The sequence below is a fragment of the Thamnophis elegans genome, chromosome 4 (assembly GCF_009769535.1).
Source record: "Thamnophis elegans isolate rThaEle1 chromosome 4, rThaEle1.pri, whole genome shotgun sequence".
Classification (NCBI taxonomy): domain Eukaryota; kingdom Metazoa; phylum Chordata; class Lepidosauria; order Squamata; family Colubridae; genus Thamnophis; species Thamnophis elegans.
In genome coordinates this window covers 82,740,776-82,760,790 of record NC_045544.1, presented here as the reverse complement: position 1 = coordinate 82,760,790, position 20,015 = coordinate 82,740,776, and the positions used below count along the sequence as shown (strand labels likewise).

The 20,015-nt window shown below is 39.9% G+C and overlaps 1 protein-coding gene across 1 annotated transcript in view; it reads right to left on the bottom strand.

Annotated features, from left to right (window-relative positions):
* Positions 1-20,015, bottom strand: part of TOGARAM2 (TOG array regulator of axonemal microtubules 2) — a 46,923-nt gene that overhangs the window by 10,473 nt on the left and 16,435 nt on the right. The window contains exons 8-15 of the mRNA XM_032217089.1: positions 18,439-18,595; positions 16,648-16,812; positions 16,267-16,408; positions 14,001-14,106; positions 8,822-9,057; positions 8,029-8,187; positions 7,826-7,943; positions 6,951-7,054 (exon numbers count right to left, since the gene is read on the bottom strand). Of these exons, the coding sequence (XP_032072980.1) occupies positions 6,951-7,054; positions 7,826-7,943; positions 8,029-8,187; positions 8,822-9,057; positions 14,001-14,106; positions 16,267-16,408; positions 16,648-16,812; positions 18,439-18,595 (1,187 nt within the window). The remainder of the gene's footprint in view (positions 1-6,950; positions 7,055-7,825; positions 7,944-8,028; positions 8,188-8,821; positions 9,058-14,000; positions 14,107-16,266; positions 16,409-16,647; positions 16,813-18,438; positions 18,596-20,015) is intronic.

Below are 20,015 nucleotides of genomic sequence, written 5' to 3'. Positions count from 1 at the left end.
TTTTACCTTAACTTTGCTTGTTTTCTATGGATGGACTTTTTACAAATGCCTCTTACCTTTAAGCTGGACTGGTTTCTTTTTTTCCTTCTTCCTCTATACTTTTTCCATTTTTTGTATTTGTGGATTAAAAGCTTCTTCTCTCGTAAGACTTGGACGGAGAGTAATTTTTAAACATTTTTTTACCTCTCTCAGAACTTCGTGTTTACAGAGAGAGGCAGAAAAGAGGTAACACTGCCATCTAGTGGCTAGAGGCTTGGCAATATCTGATAAAGCTATAAGCTTTATAAGCTACAGCACAGAAACCGCTTTGGTCGCATTGACCGATGACCTCTGGAGAGCCAGGGACGGAGGCTGGTTCTCCTTGACCTCTCAGCGGCTTTCGATACCATCGACCATGATATCCTTCTGCGACGACTGCGGGAGGTGGGGGTGGCACTGTTTTGCGGTGGTTCTCCTCTTACCTCTCGGACAGGTCGCAGTCGGTGTTAGTTGGAGGGCAGAGATCGACCCCTAGGCCCCTAACATATGGGGTGCCGCAGGGTTCGGTCTTGTCCCCCCTACTTTTTAACATCTACATGAAACCGCTGGGCGAGATCATTCGGCGGCACGGGATAAAATACCACCAGTATGCGGACGATACTCAGTTGTATCTGTCCGCCCCGTGCCAACTCAATGAAGCGGTAGACGTGATGAACCAGGGCCTTGAAGCTGTTAGGGACTGGATGAGGGCTAACAAGCTTGTGCTCAACCCAGATAAGACCGAGTGGCTGTTGTGTTTCCCTCCCACTAATTCAGCAAGTATTCCATCCCTCAGGCTGGGGGGTCAAATATTATGCCCCTCAGACAGGGTCCGCAACTTGGGAGTCCTCCTGGACCCACAGCTGACTTTTGAAAACCATCTGTCAGCTGTGACCAGGGGGGCATTTGCCCAGGTTCGCCTGGTGCACCAGTTGCGCCCCTACCTGAACCGGGAGGCTCTCACAACAGTCACTCATGCCCTTGTGACCTCTAGGCTGGAGTACTGCAACGTGCTCTACATGGGGCTGCCCTTGAAGAGTATTCGGCGACTTCAGCTAGTCCAGAATGCGGCCGCGCGAGCGATTGTGGGTGCACCTCGCTTCACCCACATAACACCTATCCTCCGCAAGCTGCACTGGCTACCGGTCGATCTCAAGGTGCTACTTCAAGGTGCTACTTGTCACCTACAAAGCCCTTCATGGTAGTGGATCTGGGTATTTGAGAGACCGCCTACTGCCAATTACCTCCACCCGACCAATTAGATCCCATAGATTAGGCCTCCTCCGAGTCCCATCTGCCAGTCAATGTCGACTGGCAACTACGCAGAGGAGAGCCTTCTCGGTGGCAGCTCCGACCCTATGGAACGATCTCCCCGTGGAGATTCGTACCCTCACCACCCTCCAGACCTTCCGCACAGCCCTTAAAATCTGGCTATCCTGTCAGGCCTGGGGTTAAAGACTGTAACCCACCCGAATAGTATGAATGTTGTGCTTTTAATGATGTACTGTCTTATGTGTTAATTGTTTGTTTCCCCCCCCTTTTCGAGGTGTAAGCCTCCCTGAGTCCCCCCAGGGAAAAGGGCGGCATATAAATAAATTACTCTAAACTCTAAACTCTCTCTATTGAAAGGCTCAGTGGAAAACGTTTTGTTTATACAGGTGTTCCTTTGAAGGAAAGAGAAAGCTTTGATTTGAAAAACTTCACTGAATTTGTTTGACCTAAAAAGTCTCGGATGTTTTGGCAGTGTTTATAACCTGGAAAATGGCACAACGTGAAGAAGAAAAGGCACTAACTTTGCAAAGAATTTTCTTAGAAATTCAAAAAAAAATTAATAATTACAGAGAGAATTGAAAAGAGACTTGAAATTATAGATCAAAATACAGAAAGTACGGGGACAGTGATGAAGTTTGAGGACAGAGTTGAAAAAATGACAGAGACATATGAAAGTGATAAAAAAATTGTTGACACTGACAGCAAACTGAGAGTGGAGGGAAATGACAAGTGTGAAATATGGAAAGGAGAAATCAATGAACCAGAATTTTATTTCAAATGTCAGAAAATAGATGAAGAAAGGAGAGAACATTTGGCAGAAATGAGAGTAATCTCAGCAGAAGAACTAATGATAACAAAAGTTAAGCTGATAAAAAGAGCAGATAGAGGGTTTCGAATTCTTATAAGACATGCAATAAACAACAAGTTCTTAAGAGAAGTCCACATAAGACTTATCAAGAAAACACTTAGAATACAAACTTTACAAATGGCAAGAAATATTGGACTACACTATCTCTGGAAGAATGCAGGATGATAAAATGAAATGTCACAATAAATTTTAGTTAAATGTAGTTGAATTTTGAGTGCTATGTACAATGTAATAATAGCTATAGTCAAATAAATGATTAATAATGATAACAAAGCCTTTGTATATACTAGATTGATAATATGAAATTTTATACAATACTGTAAGTGAGGATTATGGAGATGATGTTGAAAAGCCTTTTTATAAAAGATGAAACAATTCTATATAGAATAGAATATAAAGATGTAATATCATTTGATGATTTCAGAATCATGTAATAAAATGTCACAATATAAAGTTACTTCAAATTTAATATGCCTTATGTTGAAAGGATGTAATAATAGCTAGGCTTAATGGATGTTTAATAATTATAACAATTTGTATACATGTATATTAGATTGATGATATTAATAATGGGGAAAAAACATGGAATCGAAAATTATTAGAGAATGTTATCAATGCTAAAATGATAGAATGACTTAGAATAGGAGGAAGCATAATAACAATGTATACAAAGATACCTTGATTGTCAATATGTGAATTTTGATAAAATGCAAGTGATGACTATGAAAGGACACAGAAAGACCTTCTAACCAATTGACACACTGTGTGTAGTTGAAGAGGCTTTTATGTTATATGTGCTGTGTGTTTGTGTTTGTCTGAAAATAAAAAATTTATTTAAAAAAAAAGATGTTCTACAGATGGCATCTCCCCCCAGCACGGCTCTCCAAAATGTTTAAAAACCTGGCCCCAAATTGTTGGAAGTGTAAAAAACCACCAGGCACTTTTTATCATATGTGGTGGACATGCAATGAGGCAAAAAAATATTGGAAAATGATTCAATCATGGTTAGAACAAATGGTGGGAGACCAAATTCTGTTTAAACCAGAAATTTTTCTCCCAGGTATAATACCGGGTTTAAGAAATATACACTTTATCTAATTATACATGTACTAACTGCGGCGCACATAACTTACGTAAAATATTGGAAAAAAGAAAATACGCCATCAGAGCTAGATGTAATCAGAAACGTGTTGGCCTGTGCAGAAGCAGATAAGCTCACTTTTGAACTTAAAAATAAAGGGGAATCAGAATATTTTGAAGTCTGGAACAGATTTTATAATTGGTATAGGACAAGGTGACAAGACTGGAACAAACTATATATTGTGATTGGACAGAAGGATAGACAATGTATTAAGTTGGCTAATAGTTAATGGTTGAGACTAGTTGTATATAATGTGAATGTATGGTAACTTCGTAAAAATAATAAAAATATACTCCCCAAAAAATGAATTACCCCAAATCAGATGTGAGATCATTATGAAAATGATGCACATCTTTCTTCTCCAGATAGGGAGATAACTGGTTTATCAGTCAAAGCTGATAAAAGAGTGCCTTTGGCACAGATTTTGTGTGATTTTTAATGCGCACACTGGATTTAAGAGAGTCTAATTCAGTGGTGGGATTCAAATAATTTAACAACCGGTTCTACGTCCAGCTGGGTACATGTGGCCATGGTGGGCATGGCCAGGGGTTGTGACAGGCAGCACTTGGCCTCCTGTACCCCCTGGAAGCAAAAATGGGCCATGGGGTCCCCCTGTGCCCCATTTTGGGCCTAGTAGACCAGTGGTGGGTTTCAAAAATTTTTGGAACCTACTCTGTGGGTGTGGCCTCCTTTGTGGGAGTGGCTTGCCAGCCATGTGACCTGGTGGGAGTGACTTGCTCCTTCCTTTTGTCTCTCTGTCCCTTTTTTCTTTTTTCTTTTATCTCTCTCTCACTCTTTTTCTTTCTTTTTTCTTTTTTCATTTCTTTCTTTCTTCCTTTCTTTCTCTTTCTCTCTCTCTCTGTATCAGTCTGTCTGTCTGTCTGTGTGTGGGTGTGGGTGTGTGTGTGTGGGTGTGGGTGTGGGTGTGGGTGTGGCAGTGGTGGGTTTCAAAAAATTTTGAAACTTCTTCTGTAGGTGTGGCCTGCTTTCCGGGTCCACTGGTGGAACCTCTTCTAACCGGTTCGGTAGATTTGACGAACTGGTTCTACCGAATAGGTGCGAACTGGTAGGAACCCACCTCTGTAGTAGACCTAGTAGACTTCCCTGCAGCCCCCTGGGAGCGCTTCATCCCCACTCCCCTAGTAGGCCTTCCTGCAGCCTCCTGGGAGCAAAAATGGACTGAGGGAGCAGTGCCACACCCTCACACCCAAACCCCAATTTTGGTCAAGTAGGCCTCCCTGCAGCCTCCTGGAAGCAAAAACAGACTGGGGGGCATGCTGCACCCCCATGTGCTCTGTTTTGAGTCTAGTAGACCTTTCTGCACTTACCTGGGAACCAAAATGCGGCACGGGCGGATGCCTGGAAGGGTCAGGGCACGAAGGGGTGGGACCAGCCAGCAATTTAACAACCTGTTCAACCAAACCGGCCCGAACCAGCTGAATACCACCACTGATCTAATTTATGCCTTGCAGAGAGAAACATGCTGCAACAGCCCAATCTTCACCACAGAGTGACCAATCAAGAGCAAGAATACATCTCCTTCAAACATATCTCGTTGTCTCCTTGATTTAATATAAGATCAGGCATGCTATTCTTTTTGTTAGAGGCCAAAATAGCATTAAAAAAAGAAGTATCAAGAGTTGTAGATGCTCAGCCCAAGTTTTCAGATAAACTTAATGGACATAAAAGCTAGAAGGTAGAATGGGTTCTACCACCCCTCACGGAACTGCCCCTTCTTTGTCCATTATATGTCCTTTGCTCATACCTCTTTGATAAAGTATCCTTTTAGCCTTCCGGAATAGGCTAAAGAACTCATATGCAATCCAGAACAACAATAAGAGTATGAATTATGCAAAGGAAATGGGGGTAAGAAGAGCAGGAGTCCACAGACAAAAAGAACAATTTGTAACTTTCAATAGTAAGTCTGGAAAATAGAGACTCTACTTTTGGTTTTGCAAATGATTTCAAATGATTAAAAATACAGAATCTAAAAAAAAATCCTATATTTTTCCTCAGTTATGAATTAGCAGATTCCTTCTCTCTTTCTGTAAAACATCCCATTTTTCTTTATTCGTTGCTGCTCTGTTATTGCTGCTAATCCTGCTAATTCCTAAAATGTGTAATTTCATGCTCCAGGCAATGCCATCCAGAGGATGTCGCTCACTCAGTGCCAAAAGAGATGACTTCAACCAGGTGTGGAGCTATGCAGCAAAGGGCAAGCAGGCAGTATGCATTTCCAAAACATTCTCCCCAAGCCATCAAGCTCCCTCTGCAGCTAGAGTGGGAAGACAAATAGTAAATTCAGCTGGCAATTTGCTTCTGTGAGATGGCAGACTTTGAAGAAAACCTATACACATTCTAAAGAAGAGAGAAGAGGATTCGCTCCCTATACACCATAAGGCAGAAGGCAACAAAGAGACACAGCCAAATAATGCTTCACTGTCATCTAAAATTTACTTGAAGGTGTGCTGCCTGGATACAGAAGCTCTGTTCTAGGGGTCTCCAAACTTGGAACATTTAATCTTGTGGGCTTCAACGCCCAGAATTCCTTTGCCAACCATGCTTAAGTCTTAAAGTTGCCACCTTTGAAGATCCCTATTCTAGAGGACAGACAAAAGTTTTCACAAGTAAGTCGTCTTTCCTAAATTAAGGGTTTTCAGCATAAACTACATGTCAACTCTGAAATGAATTGGGCGTGTCCTAGCCATTTTCTCCATTTCTTACCTTGACACACTTTGCGGGCAAGGAGGGAGCTTTGGAATGTCAGATCAGACATCAAGAACTTACTATCTCATGGGAACCAAGGTCATCCTAACAGGTGCTGGCCAGAGACTGGAAGAGGTTACAAGGAGACGCCAGAACACCTAATTGGACAACATGACCTGTGACAAGGAGGGAGGGAGCTGTCTAATCTTTAATTATACTGAAAGCATGGGAAATAGCCAGAGCTGGTTTGTTTTTCAACTATGTCGAAATGATGGACTCAATAAAGCAGTTCTTTGATAAAGCTAAAAGTCTCAAGAGTTGCTGAATTGGTTGGGTTCATTACTCGGAACTTTGACATTATGAGGAAAACATCAAGCATCTCAAGCAAATGAATTGTGCTTAAAACAACCACAAAGGAAAGACTCTGGAAAGGAAACAAGCTTTTCCCTTGACTTCAGCCCAGTGATGGCAAACCTTTTAGACCCCAAGTGCCCAAAATGCACTTGGCCAAACTGAAAGGAGTACACATGGACATGCACAAACATGTGAACATGCATGGATGCATTGCACAGCAGAGACCCAAAGACCAGTGGGAGGCGCGGCATCCCAACACCAGCAGCGCAACAAGAGCTAAGATCTTTTTCTTTCATGAGCTTCTGTTTCATTGTTTGCAGGGAAACAGAAGCTCCCAAAAGAAATGCCATAGAGATTTGACCTGGGGCAACAGCATGCATGCCAGCAGAGAGGACTCTGCGTGCCACCTCTGGCATGCTTGCCATAGGTTCGCCATCATGGCTCTAGCTTCTCAACATGCATGTGGAATATAATGGGCAACTGAGCTTTTTTTAAAAAATAATAATAAAATACAGCATGTCTCCCAGCGACATGCTCTGTGTCTTTCCAAAATCTGTCTAATCTCAAAACCAAATGATGCTCCCAGCATACCCTTCAGCTGAAGATAGGCTGTCCAGTGAGATTGTCAAACTTCCATTCTTTGATCCTCGGTAACTTTTGGCAGAAGTAGCTTGGGAGGCTGAATCTTCTGTCCCCTATACAAATAAAGTCACTCAGTTATTTTAACAGTCTGGTCAATTACACACACACACACACACACACACACACACACACACACACATCTGTTCTTGCCAACTAATTCATACTTTATGTTAAATCATTTGGCTGATTTGGGCTAAGAATGTTATATAAAACCAGCCATTGTGGCTTGGAAACCATGGTAAATGTATTGAGTTGTGTGAAATCTGCCAATTGGGATGTATTTAATAAAGCAAAGTTAAGAAAATAATGGTTTTACTCTTATAAGTGAATGCAGCTAGTATATTAGTGCTTTATGTCATTTCTGAAAAATACTCAATTGTAAGTCAATGCCTATGTACAGTATCAGATATTCTGATTCCCCTGTCAATTTATGCATTTCCAAGTGTCAACCCTGAAGTTGAACTGCAACAAGGAATAGGGAGGAAGATTAGAGATAGTTGGGGTAGTCAAAATAAAATACTGTATCTTGGAAACCAAGGACGTTCTCAAACATGGCTGGAGGAAGGAGGAGTGATGTCACCAGACCAGCAGATATTGCTTTGATTGGGCCATGTGACTGATTGGGGTTGAGGGAAAGGCATTTACTTTTAATTAGTTGAAAATCATGGGACCCCTCACAGTTGGTTTTCACCAGATATGTGCCAATATGATATTTCCAATAAAGGTATTCTTTGAGGAATCTACCTATCTCCGAGTTCTTGTTTGCAATGGATCTATTACTTGGAACCCTGACACCAAGGTGATCCCTGGGCTTCCATACTTACTTTTTGTTTAATTGCAGCCATGACATCCCGCAGGTCATGTGATGGTACATTTTGTTTCAAATACCCATCAAATTTTGAGTGACACATAAGCATGTTCAGCATCTTCCGGCCATAACATCTAATGGAGGAAAGGGAAATCTTTTTAAGGTCACCGCGGAACAAAATTCCATCTTCATTGAGGAAATGGGATTTGCTCCTATTACCTTGTGTCTTGATGGCAATCCTGAGCCATCTTCACTAATGTCTGTACTAACAACTCTGTACTCTCCCGGTTTCCCGAAAGCAGTTTCTCAGCCCCAATTTGTTCCATGACTGTCAGTAAATGTCCAGCAGCACATTTTCGAATGAGAGGGTTTCTGTGGCTGCAACAAAATGATCATCGTTGTCAGACAAAGGGCATGTTTTTTTTTTGTCTCCATGCCAAAGTAGAAACCTGCCAAAGTGTAGGCTGATAGCAACAATTCTTCTAGCTCACCTTCATTTATCCTACAGTGTGTGCTTTTCTTAAGAGTATGAATGGGAAAACACTCTCCTGTGCAAAGAAAAGGAGTCACAATCTACCATGATGGGCAAATACAATTTCCAGGGTTGCTTCTGTTTTTCTCTGCCATTCTATTTCATGGACAAACAGTTTAAGGAATAAGCGTAGGTCCAAAGAGCTACAATGCTAAGCCAAATTTCTGGTTTCCACTTGTAGATTCATACAAAAGAAGTCAACTACTCTCTGACAGGGATAGGGAAAATTCCGCACCCTAGGTGCTGCTAAACTATATCACTCTGTGCCTCCCTCTATTATGTCCACTATTGTGTTCAATAGTGAAGAATGCTGGGAGCTGTAGTCAGCTACCTCTGAAGGGTTATACATTTTCCAAAATTACTCTAATAATTCAGTGGTATGGAATTCTCCTACAACAATTTTCTTTTTTGTAAATGCTAGCACTTACTGCTCATGCCTATAGACCAGCAAGATTGCAGTTGAGAAGACAATGTACATACGTCACTCCATTGGCCATGAGGGCTGTCATTGCTCGCGAAGGAGTCACACTCTGTGCCATGATCCCCAAGGACTGGTCAGCTGCTTTCTGGATGAAATCACTAGTATCACCTGCTTTCTGAAGCAGGACTCGAGAAATCTCCTCAACCTCTTGATCCATGTGCTTCTTCATAGCTCTGAACAATTCCGCAAGTGTCCCAATAGCAAACCTTGATACTTTAGATCGTAAGTTGCTAACCTGATAAAAGAAAGTGATATGATTTAATATACTTTTGCAAATCGTAAAGAACAACAGCCAGAGAATCAATACAGGGCCATTTTCTTATCCAAATAAAGTCTCCAAAATTCAGCAATATGCAAAATCCCTTAGATGTCTAAGGAATTAGATCTCTAAAACTAGTATTTCTTATTTAATTTAATTATTAGATTTTTATCTCTTATTACTTTACAGCAAAAAATACATAGTCATTTTTTCTCCTGTTTCCCTCATAACAACAACTCTATGAGGTGAATTGGGCTGAGAAAGAGTGAGTAAGCCAAGGTCACTTAGCTGGGTTTCACACATAAAACAAGACTAGAACTCACAATCTCCTAGTCTCTAGGCCAGCACCATAACCATTACACCAGACTGGCTCTTACTTTTATCATACTGCTTCTGCATATTACTTCTATATACAGACATTTATTATACATTTTTTTACAATATATTTTCCAAATTCCATGAGAACTTGCACCAAGGGATTATATGTACTTGCTCAAAAAGTATTATATGCTCCCAGTATTTCTTGATGGAAGAAATATAAAACCTTTATTGCTATATTCCATGTGACAGCCAAATATTGCCTTGTCTTTATCTTGACTAACACTTTTTAAACTCCAGAACAAAGTTTTAAGCTTATTATAATTTTAGAGAAAAATGGGAGACCAAAATTATGCCAATGGTTTCCCAATATTTTCTGAGAGAAGAAGCATAATGGCCTTTGAAAACTCTGCTGATAGCAGCCTATCAGCTGTTCAAACAATGAACAAGTGTGGAGTTGGCTTGTGACTTTGCTTAGCTCTTGCTTTTTATTAGAAGGATTTAAAGTGAGAGCAATAAAACCTCTCCGTTAAGCGGTCAAATATAGCAAACAGAAAGTCCGTTGTAAGCAGCTCCAGGAAATTAACTCCCAGGAATGCAAGAACTAGCCAGCTCCCAATATCCAATATGAGTTTTATAAGCAGGCCAAACAGTATTTAGGTCTGGGAAAATGGAAAATGCAAGTACTGGATTGGTCATGCAATTTTGGTATTACTTCTCTTTTCCTTGGTAAAATGTTAAGACTCAGTGAAATTCCCTTGGTAGAATAGAGAGAATTAAGACATTTGTAGTTAAGGCACAGCAATCTGTCCTTCAGAAAGCGTGGAACTCTATGACTGTATACATAAATTTCATTCATTCATTCATTCATTCATTCATTCATTCATTCATTCAGCTTAGAGATTGCCCAATTCTAAATTACTCTGGATGGCAACAACAAAGAAACAACTACCATCCCATAGTAAGATCTAAGAGGAAACTCAAGTTTTTAATGACTTTCTGAATACCATCAGGGTGGGAGCCATATGGATCTCTGGGGAAATGCTATTCAAAAAGCAGCTGCTGAGATAGAAAAGGCATCTTCCTAGGTCCTGAGAGATGGCATTGTTTAAACAAATTCATTAGCGTCTTAATACTAAGCCATAATAAATGAGTTTATATATCACTCTAAGCATGAGCTTCTACCAGGGTGACAGGCAAACAATATAACTTGCATCACAACATTGCTTTGCAAACTATATTATTTAAATATTCCTGGCAATATCTGGATGTAAATATGAAAAACCAGGCTTTACATCATGATGGCCCGAGACATATCATATTCATATCACTGTAGCATACTATGATTCCAAGAAAAAAAAACCAAATACATTCCATTATCCTTCATCATTGTGCACAAGCCATGTTTATGAAGGAATGGTTTAATGGTAACCATGGATAACTTTCAATGGCAAGGCATTTGACAAGGCAAAGAATTTTCTACTACTTTTGATCAAACTTTAGTTTTGATATGCAATAGGTTAGTTACCAATAGGTTAGAATTTAAATACACAGCATGGCATTAATATACAGTGTATGTAAGAATAGGTTTATTTAATGCAAACAAATTTATGAGTCCACACATTTGGTTGTATATCTATCGTATATTGCTCCTCAATTTCACATAAGCAGAAGAGTCCCTTTTCCTAATTATTGTTTTATATCCTTCATAATCAACATGAATGACCCAGACATCCAGATTTTTATATTTTATTCATTAGTTATTTTGGTATCTTCAAGTCAGTGTTGATTACTGGCAACTGTTTGGACAAATACCCCGCACTTATCTTGGCAACATTTTCAGAAGGAGTTTGCCTTTGCATCCTTCCTAAGGTTGATAGAAAGCAGGGACGTGCAGTCAGGGGAGGCAGGGCCTCACCACTGTCATCATGAAAAATAAAAAGAAATTTAAAAGGAAAAAGGCTGAGGTAGTTGCTGCCAGAGTCACAGTGACTCTGCTTAGTGCTTAACTGCAGGAGGAGGCGAATCTATCTTTATGATCACTTGAGCAGAATTAAGCAAGGGTTAAAAGGCGAAAACTTCCTTATGCAAAGGAGGCACGTGGTTTTCTCGCCGCCTCCTGCAGAGGGCACTTTTTTAGAGGCTTTTTTTAAACAGTTAAGCAGAGTCATCCATTGGAGGCTCTGGCAGAAGCAGCTTTTGCCTTTTTCTTTTTACATTTTTTACATTTTCATCATGGCAGACAAGAGGAGAGTTGAAATCCTCTGTGACACAGCTGGAAAAGGTATGTGGGTCCTGGGTCAGAGGGAGGGGGGAGGAATTCAAAATTATTGTAATTTGTAAGTAATTGTAATTTCTAATTTGTATTATTATAAGTAATGTGTGTGTGTGTGTGTTTGCGTGTGTGTTTGTGTGTATGTGTGTGTGTGTGTTTTACCCGCCTTGCCATAGAGCGGGATATGCCAGCTTCCGGCCATACAGCGGGTCCTGCTGTATGGCCGGGGTGGCGGCATGCACTTTAAAGTGCCGACGCGCCTTCCAGCCATAAAGCGGGACACGTCCCCCTGTATGGCCGGGGTGGCGGCATGCACTTTAAAGGCCGGTGCGCCTTCCGGCCATAAAGCAGGACATGTCGGGGCTTTGGGGGCAGCTGGTGCTGGCAGGCATAAGGCGGCTTTTGCCCACTTGCCTCACCAGCCGTGAACCTCATTGCACGTCACTGATAGAAAGCCTCAAGCTTTTAAGGCTCACGGTCCTCCAACTGGCTTATACTTAAACAGGACTATAACTCACAATCACCTGGTTTCTAGCCTAGTACCTTAACCACTGCACCAAACTGACTCTTAGTTATTCCTAAATACTAAAACTAAAATTTTCAATTTCTTTTTTCTGACATAACTTGCCAGTTTTATTTTACATATAGAATGTATTTGTTATACAAAACTGTCACAGTATCTGTGTCATATATCTTACACAGAAGAAGTCATAACTCAGTAGAGAACATATACTTTCTATGCAGAAAAATATCTGTCATTGCATTTCTATACCTGTTTCTATTAGACTTGACAAAAGATATATCCTTCCACAGTAAGACATGTTTCTTAAGCTTATACTTTGCTGTCTAAGGTCTGGGAAATTTGTCACGATTAAGCTACCCGACAAGCATATCTCAGTCTGCAGAATACAATGATAGTACTTCTCTAGCTACTGTCTAAAGCACAATTGAATACTGTATACAGCGTATGTTCACAGTTGCAAGAACCGATTTTACATCTTAAAATCCTAAATGATTTGTGACAATAGAGACATTTCTCAAGATAGGCCTCTCTCATATTATTCACAGGCACCTCCCCTGAATCAACCAGGCAGTAAAACAACACAATTGGATGTACCCTGTCCCTGGCTATCTGAAGGACTCCCTTGACCATAGGAATATGAGATAAGGTGAGGTGAGGAGAGGAGCACTGGCACGTGGGCTGAGGGAAAAATTACAGAGATAATTTTTAGATTCTATACCAGCAATAACTTCAGTATGGAAGTAAATAACTTATATAGCATATGCCTGATGTATCTCTATATATCTATATCAGGGTGCATCTTACTGAATCCTTGCCTTAGCTAATAATAGTGAGTGCAGAAGAGTCCAAAATGTTCCCACAGATTGGGAAGGAAGTGGCAAAAAAAATCACTAGATTGCAAGGTGCAGATACAAAAACCTACCCTGAAGTAGCCTTGCGTTAACTAGAGCCCTTTAAATATATTTGGATTCAACTTTCAGCATCCCGCCTGATTAAAAATATTAGACTCACAGGATGGGAAGCTGTTCGAAAAATGTGCATAGCAGATGAACAGCTCTGCACTTCCAACCACTGAATCTTGTCCAGCCAGCCAGTCAGCCAGCCAGCCATTTTAGTCCTGCTGAAAACAATTGGATTTTGGGAAGTTTACAAGAATTTTACAAAGGAAAGAAAATAATAAAACACCCACAATTTTTTAAAAAGTACATTAAAATCAAAACTGTCACGATCTTCAATCAACATATTATTCTCAGGTCCTCAAGCCTTCCAACACCATGTGGTTTTTAGCAGTTTCCTAAAAGCTAACCATGTGTGAGAAGACTTATTTGCAAAGCACAGGGATGGGCACTGAGGACTGTACTTCTGAGCTCCACCACATCACATTGCACTGGCAGAGACAGGGCCATGGTATCTTCTGCAGGAAACCATGGACTTTCACACTTCATTCTGCTCCATTCTCTCCATCTTTTGCTCCCCTATCCTTCTCCTCATCAGAATAAATTGTACATTACCTTAAAGCATGTTTTTCAAAACAGTTTTATACAAATACAGATATGAGCACATTTGATTACTTTATATACCTTGTTTTCCTGTAATTTTATTCCCACCCTGAAGATAATAAAAAGTTTATTAACTTTTTTTCTAGTATAAATAAACATAAATAGTACATTGGGCAGACACACAGGTGCACAAAAGTATAAAAGCTGCTTGGAGACATTCTGACTAAATAGAAACAGATTGGAAAGCATCAGGTAATTCACCAGAGAAGATTGATTGGACATATGTTAAATATTCGTTTCCCACCTCCTTTGTAGCTGCCAAGGAAACATCATGAAGTCTACCCTGCAGAACTTCTGAATGGCAGGTAGCCAAGCATATGATGTTGAAGAGCCCTTTCTCCTTCAGGTGCCTGAGAGGCAGTTATCACAAAGATGGAAAAAGAGAAGAGAAATCATTAGTCTCACCTGGCATTTTGCAGAAACCTCATTTCTCATACTAGGTAAGACTGTGTGTGTGAAAATGAGATATGTCACAAAAGTAATTCGGTAGAACTATAGAAAAGTAAAGACTCAGAAATTCTCATATACAGTGGATTTTAGAACTACTGGTGGAGAAACATTTTATCGCCCGTGTATATAGTGTATATACCATGCAGAATCCCCTGCGAATTAAGCTGAATAAGAGATGGTGATTTATCTACTAGTTCTGCATAACAGGCACCATTCTTGGAAATGGCTGAGCAACAGAATGGCTCTCCTCCAGAAAAGAAAGCTTTTATTCTTTGCACTTTTGCCACCACTTTGTTCTTATTATACTATACTCCACAGTACCATCTTACTCACATTAACAACTTTGCCTGTTGGTGACCCCAAAGAAGTGAAGATAGGTAATAAATTCCAAAGTAAATGATTGGATTCCTTTAACTTCCTTGTCATACAATGTGTTTCTATGATTTTCTGCTTCTCGTGTATTTAAAGATGTTTCACTGTTAGTCTTAGACTTATTAGCAATCTGCTCCACCAAAATGCTGTTTTTATACCTATTTGCATTTCTGGGTGTTCCTTTTCATGCTTTTCATTTGAACAATGCTTTGGTTTTCTGAAGAAATTTTTATTCTCCCAGATAGCTTGATGTCTATGGAGATTCTCAATCATCCAGCTCATGCTTGTCCCAAAGGTGCTCTTTCAAGAGGTAACTAGATTTTCTGGGGGGGTTTCTTTGAAGATGTTTTGCTTCTCATCCAAGAAGTTTCTTCAATTTCTTGGATGAGAAGCAAAGTGTCTTCAAAGAAAAAAACCCAATAAAGTCCAGTTGCCTCTTGAAAAAGCACCTTTGGGACAACCATGATCTGGTTGTCCCAAAGGTGCTCTGAGAATCCCCATAAACATTCAGAGTCACCTGAGTAATGCAAATGGGTGTGGAGCCTTCTTGGAACTTTTGAAAGGACTGTGTTATATAGTAGAGATAGATGATGTCATATCCTGTTTCCCTCTGTTGAGAGGGGGCTGTTCAATTTTGACATAGATGGCCTCTTTGACCCCTCTTTCAAACCAGCAGTCTTCTTTGCCCAAAATGTGGATTGTCCTGTTTTCAAAAGAGTGCCCCTGTGGACTGCTGAATCTATTCCTGATGGGTAATGGATCCCAGATAGCTTGTCTGATGTTATTCATTACCTATACTTACAGTTGTACCTAGCCTTCCAAACTTAGTTGCATGTTCATGTTAAATGACACACTATGGAGGAGCTTGGTGGAGGAGGAAAGAAGTGCAGCTGTGCCCTTTAATCCCAGCTCCTTTTAAATATGCATTGCACATGCAAAATTTGGCAAAAGCGGGGCATGGCCCTGCCACTCAGTGGTGGCACCAACTTGACATTTTTTAATACCTTCTATAGATGTCTCCGCTTCAGCTTCTTCTTCCCCTAAACTGGCCAGTCCCACCAGCTGCTCTGGAAAGGAGCACTAAAAATTACAATTACATAAAACCCATCCCTCTTCCTTATTTTTTTCCCTCTCCTTAAATTGGATTTATCTGATGAGCTAGCTATGCAACCTCAGCTGGGTCCAGTGCCTGGCAAAGCCAAATCTCAGAAGAGCCACAGAGTTATGGGGATCCACTGTGAAATACCACCATGGAAAGGAAATCACAAGAGGTGGAATGAGGCATGAATTCCTGCCATTGGGGACCTACTTGTTTTCCCCCTACATGGGAAAAAATTAGTAAATCTACCCATGCTGCCCTTCTTCCCGGTGTAAGATTGCAGCCCCCATATCATTCTCATCATACAGACATTATAAGGTGGTTTGGGGGAACCCACATATATGAGAATATTGTCACCTTTTTCCATTGTCTTTTTTCATATTTCTCCCATTTTTAACACATTTCTTTTTTCAAAATGATACATGATTGTATTATACTTTCTACCCAACTTTCCTTTAATGCATACATTACAAATGTTAACATTCTGGTAGTGACTTGCAGTTCTTTCTGCACAATGTACATCCTGCACCAGGTCTTGACACCACAGTCTTTCATGCAGCATAGAAAGTAGTGTTCTTTCTTTCCTTACCAATCATTGCTACTGAGCCACTTGAGAGCATCAGTTAATTCGTGTTCTGGATGAGACAAGGGTCTTATCTCAAAGGCATCCCTATTTACAAGGTCCTCTTCCCATTCTGGAGAGTGTTGGAGATTTGCTGGCAGGGAATTAGCTGTAAACATAAAATTACACTCAACTGTTTTATATATGTACAATGGCTCTTCTCACCCAGTGAGAGATATTACTGTTGCCATGAAGTCATCTAATATTATAATGCATAGTACAAGCCCCTTCTTTATAACTTTTTCCTACAAAACAAATGTATGAAGTCTATGAAGTCCTTTCCCATTCATATTATAGCAAAAGCAAAAGAGATACGTATAAAAAGCTGGCAGAATGTTTATGTCACACCTGATGCATGTCTCAGGAAGTTGCTCTCTTGGCTGATAACAGGGATGCTGGGCAATGAGGGCCTGTTCACTCGTTTCCTTAAGGCCATCCCAACAGAAGCTCTGCAAGGGTTGCTCAGGTTGAGGGTGACAGGGGTGGCTCCATTGTGATTAAGCCAACTGGATCCTGCAGAAAGTAATTTGAGGAGGTCAGTGAAGGATGGAGGAAGAAACATCTGCCACAATACACAATGAAAGGAGAAAACAATTCATCTACTACACTGTTGGACCAGTGGATGTTTACATTAATAAATGATCAAGACTATTTTACTATCCTCATTAGTATTCCAGTCTTATGAGTTTTTATTTTAAAAATATTCCCCCAAAATTGAACTGCTTATGACCATATAACCGTCTGACACACCCAGCCGCACATAAATCTTTACTGTATGTACTTGTTAATGTAAACTGATCAAGAAAGTGGAGTTTTTTTTAAATACATATCATCTTGATTCCATTTTTGGGACAAGGAATTTGCTTCAATGTCAGCATTTAAAATACATTTTCCCATATAAGTTCTTTTTAAAAGATTCTAATCACAATTCTCTGCCTGTAATTCTGAATCGTGTGCCTTTTTTCCTTTCCTTTTTGGTGAACTGATCAAAGATTTAGTTTGATAACATTTCTGTTCTATGTCTTAGAACAGGGGTTTCTAAGGTATGCCATCATACCTCTCTTTGGTGTAATCTTAATGCACACGCTTCTCCTAAAAATCCAAAAACAGAAAACACAAATCCAAACAAGAAGGAAACAAGGAAACTTGGAGAAAGATGGATTTATTGTAACAATACAACTAAAATGTTCTTTACATATTCCATGGTCTTTTCTTCACTTCCCCAAAAGAGTTACCCCTTAGATTTGGAAAATCCTGCCTTGGAGCATCTTATTTCACTTGTTCGTAGTTCTCATTGGTTATCTTTTTAATACAAGCCAAGTTCCATTTAGAGGTGGAAGGGAAGAAAACTATGGGAAGGAGGTCAGTAATGGAACTGAGTCGATCTAGATCAAGGTTGTCTAACCTTGGCGAGACTTGGAGACTTAAACTCCCAGAATTCCCCAGCCATGCAGGGAGGGGCAGAATTGTGGAAGTTGAAATCCACAAGTCTTAAAGTTGCCCCTAATAATTTTTCATGTGAAAGTCACATTATGTTACACAAAAGCCAAAGGTAACCTTCTATTTGAAAGTGTTCTGTTCTCTGAGTTTGGGGGAAAATAATAATGCTGGATAGACAGTTGTTATTGTTTTAAAATATGTGGTTTGGACAAAACATGATGTCAGATCAACAGATCCTGATAGGGACTCTCTATCTTTAAAACATAAAACCCATAGAAACTCACCTGCTGCCATGAACCCAGCATAAATGGGGCCAATACTGGCACATAAATGTTTTAATTTTTTAAAAAACTTTTAAACATTCATTTTTTTAAAAAAGTGGTGTAAAGCAGCTAGTATTATCAGAATTTTAATTTGCCAATATAACACCCAACTAATCTTTTGTTGGATGCTGTAGCTTCAAACCAATCAGACATTGTGCTTACAACAGAGGTGGATTGTTTAACCTACTTTTCTGACTGCTGTCTAGGGCTCCATTTTAATCTACCATAAATTCACCAGAGGACACCATGAGTGCCGGGGAGAGTGGGGAGTGAGTAGACTCCTTAAAATTGGCACTAGACCATTTCTAATGTGATTGGACAAAATAAATCCATCTGCAAAAATAAATTTCCCCCTTCTTTTACATTAATCACATACCGTCCAGAACATTTCTTGACTGTTGTTCCTGGGTTTTTGTGGATCTTTCCTTTTCTCTCTCTTTCTCCTTTTCCTTTTCTTTGCGCAAGAACTCTATCTCCTTTAGCTGCTTCTGGCGCATTTTCTCCTGAGCTGACTTGGATATTGTGATATGAATCTGGACACAATAGAAGCATACACACTTCATACAACTGAATATGGGTGTGGGTGCACAGAGAAAGAGAGAGAGAATAACTTGTACACAATAGCAAAGAGATAGATTAATTGGTTACATTATTATTATTAATTTATTATAACCCAAATACATTTTTATCAATGTGAATTATGGTTTCATGCTCTTCTTTTTTTCATTGGAGTCAACCTGAATAGATAGCCATGGAAAGTTCCATCAATTTAGCATGTGTAACTCAGACTGAAAGGACATGGTGGCTCAGTGGCTAAGATGCTGAGCTTGTCAATCAGAAAGGTCGGCAATTTGGCAGTTCAAATATCCTAGCACTGCATAATGGAGTCCCAGCTTCTGCCAACCTAGCAGTTCGAAAGCATGCAAGTAGAAAAATAGGAACCACCTTTGGTGGGAAGGTAACAGTGTTCCATGTGCCTTCGGTGTTTAGTCATGCTGGCCACATGACCATGGAGATGTCTTTGGACAATGCTGGCTCTTCAGCTTTGAAACGAAGATGAGCACCACCACCCTAGATTCAGCAACGACTAGCACGTATGTGAGAGGGGAACCTTTACCTTTACCTCTTAATTCAGATTGAGCTTCTAAAAAGTGAGATTCAAGCCATATTAGACATGAATCATGACATGGCAGATTCTCTCACTAGATCTCTGAGCATCTTTACAAATTTCTATAAATATGGAAGAAGGAGCAGCGCTATTAGAAGAGATTTGAATGCTAGCCATTTAATTCTTGATTTAAGTCTGAAACTAATTGCAAAGCAGAGAGGGAAAATGCACCATATGTAGCACAGGTACCTGCTGAAGTTTCTTTCATGCTTAACAGCAGTTTTGAGACCAGGAGCCCAATTTACATTAGTGAAATGGTGCAGGAGAAAAAGCATTAAAGCCCAGTTCCTAATGATACAGAATCAATCCAATTTGTTATACTCATGCAAACACACCAGCTGCTTTTCAAAGGAAAACATAAGGAACTCTAATCCTGTATTCCCCTTACCTCATATTATTTGTCACCCAAAGTTGGAATTACTAGACAAAGCTTAATCTGAGGCAGATGCAGAATCAGAAAAAAAATATATATCAAGGGATGTTGTACAACATCAGAAAAAATAAAGCAAGAAAAAAGACCTACAGCATTTTTTTATATAAGCGATCTCTTATGAAACTACATACACATATTGCTAGTTTAGGGCTGATGTTAAGCCCATACTGGCCTTAAAGCTGTTCAGTCTCCCAGATTGAAAACCTTAAGAAGCACAATGCTGAATTGATTAGAAAGTATCCAATCTGGGACAGCTAAAATGGAAGTGGTAGATTGTAGTGTATCAGGATATACCCTTCTTAATCAGTTTAACATTGTGTTGAACAAAAATTGCTCATATCAAAGGCCAATT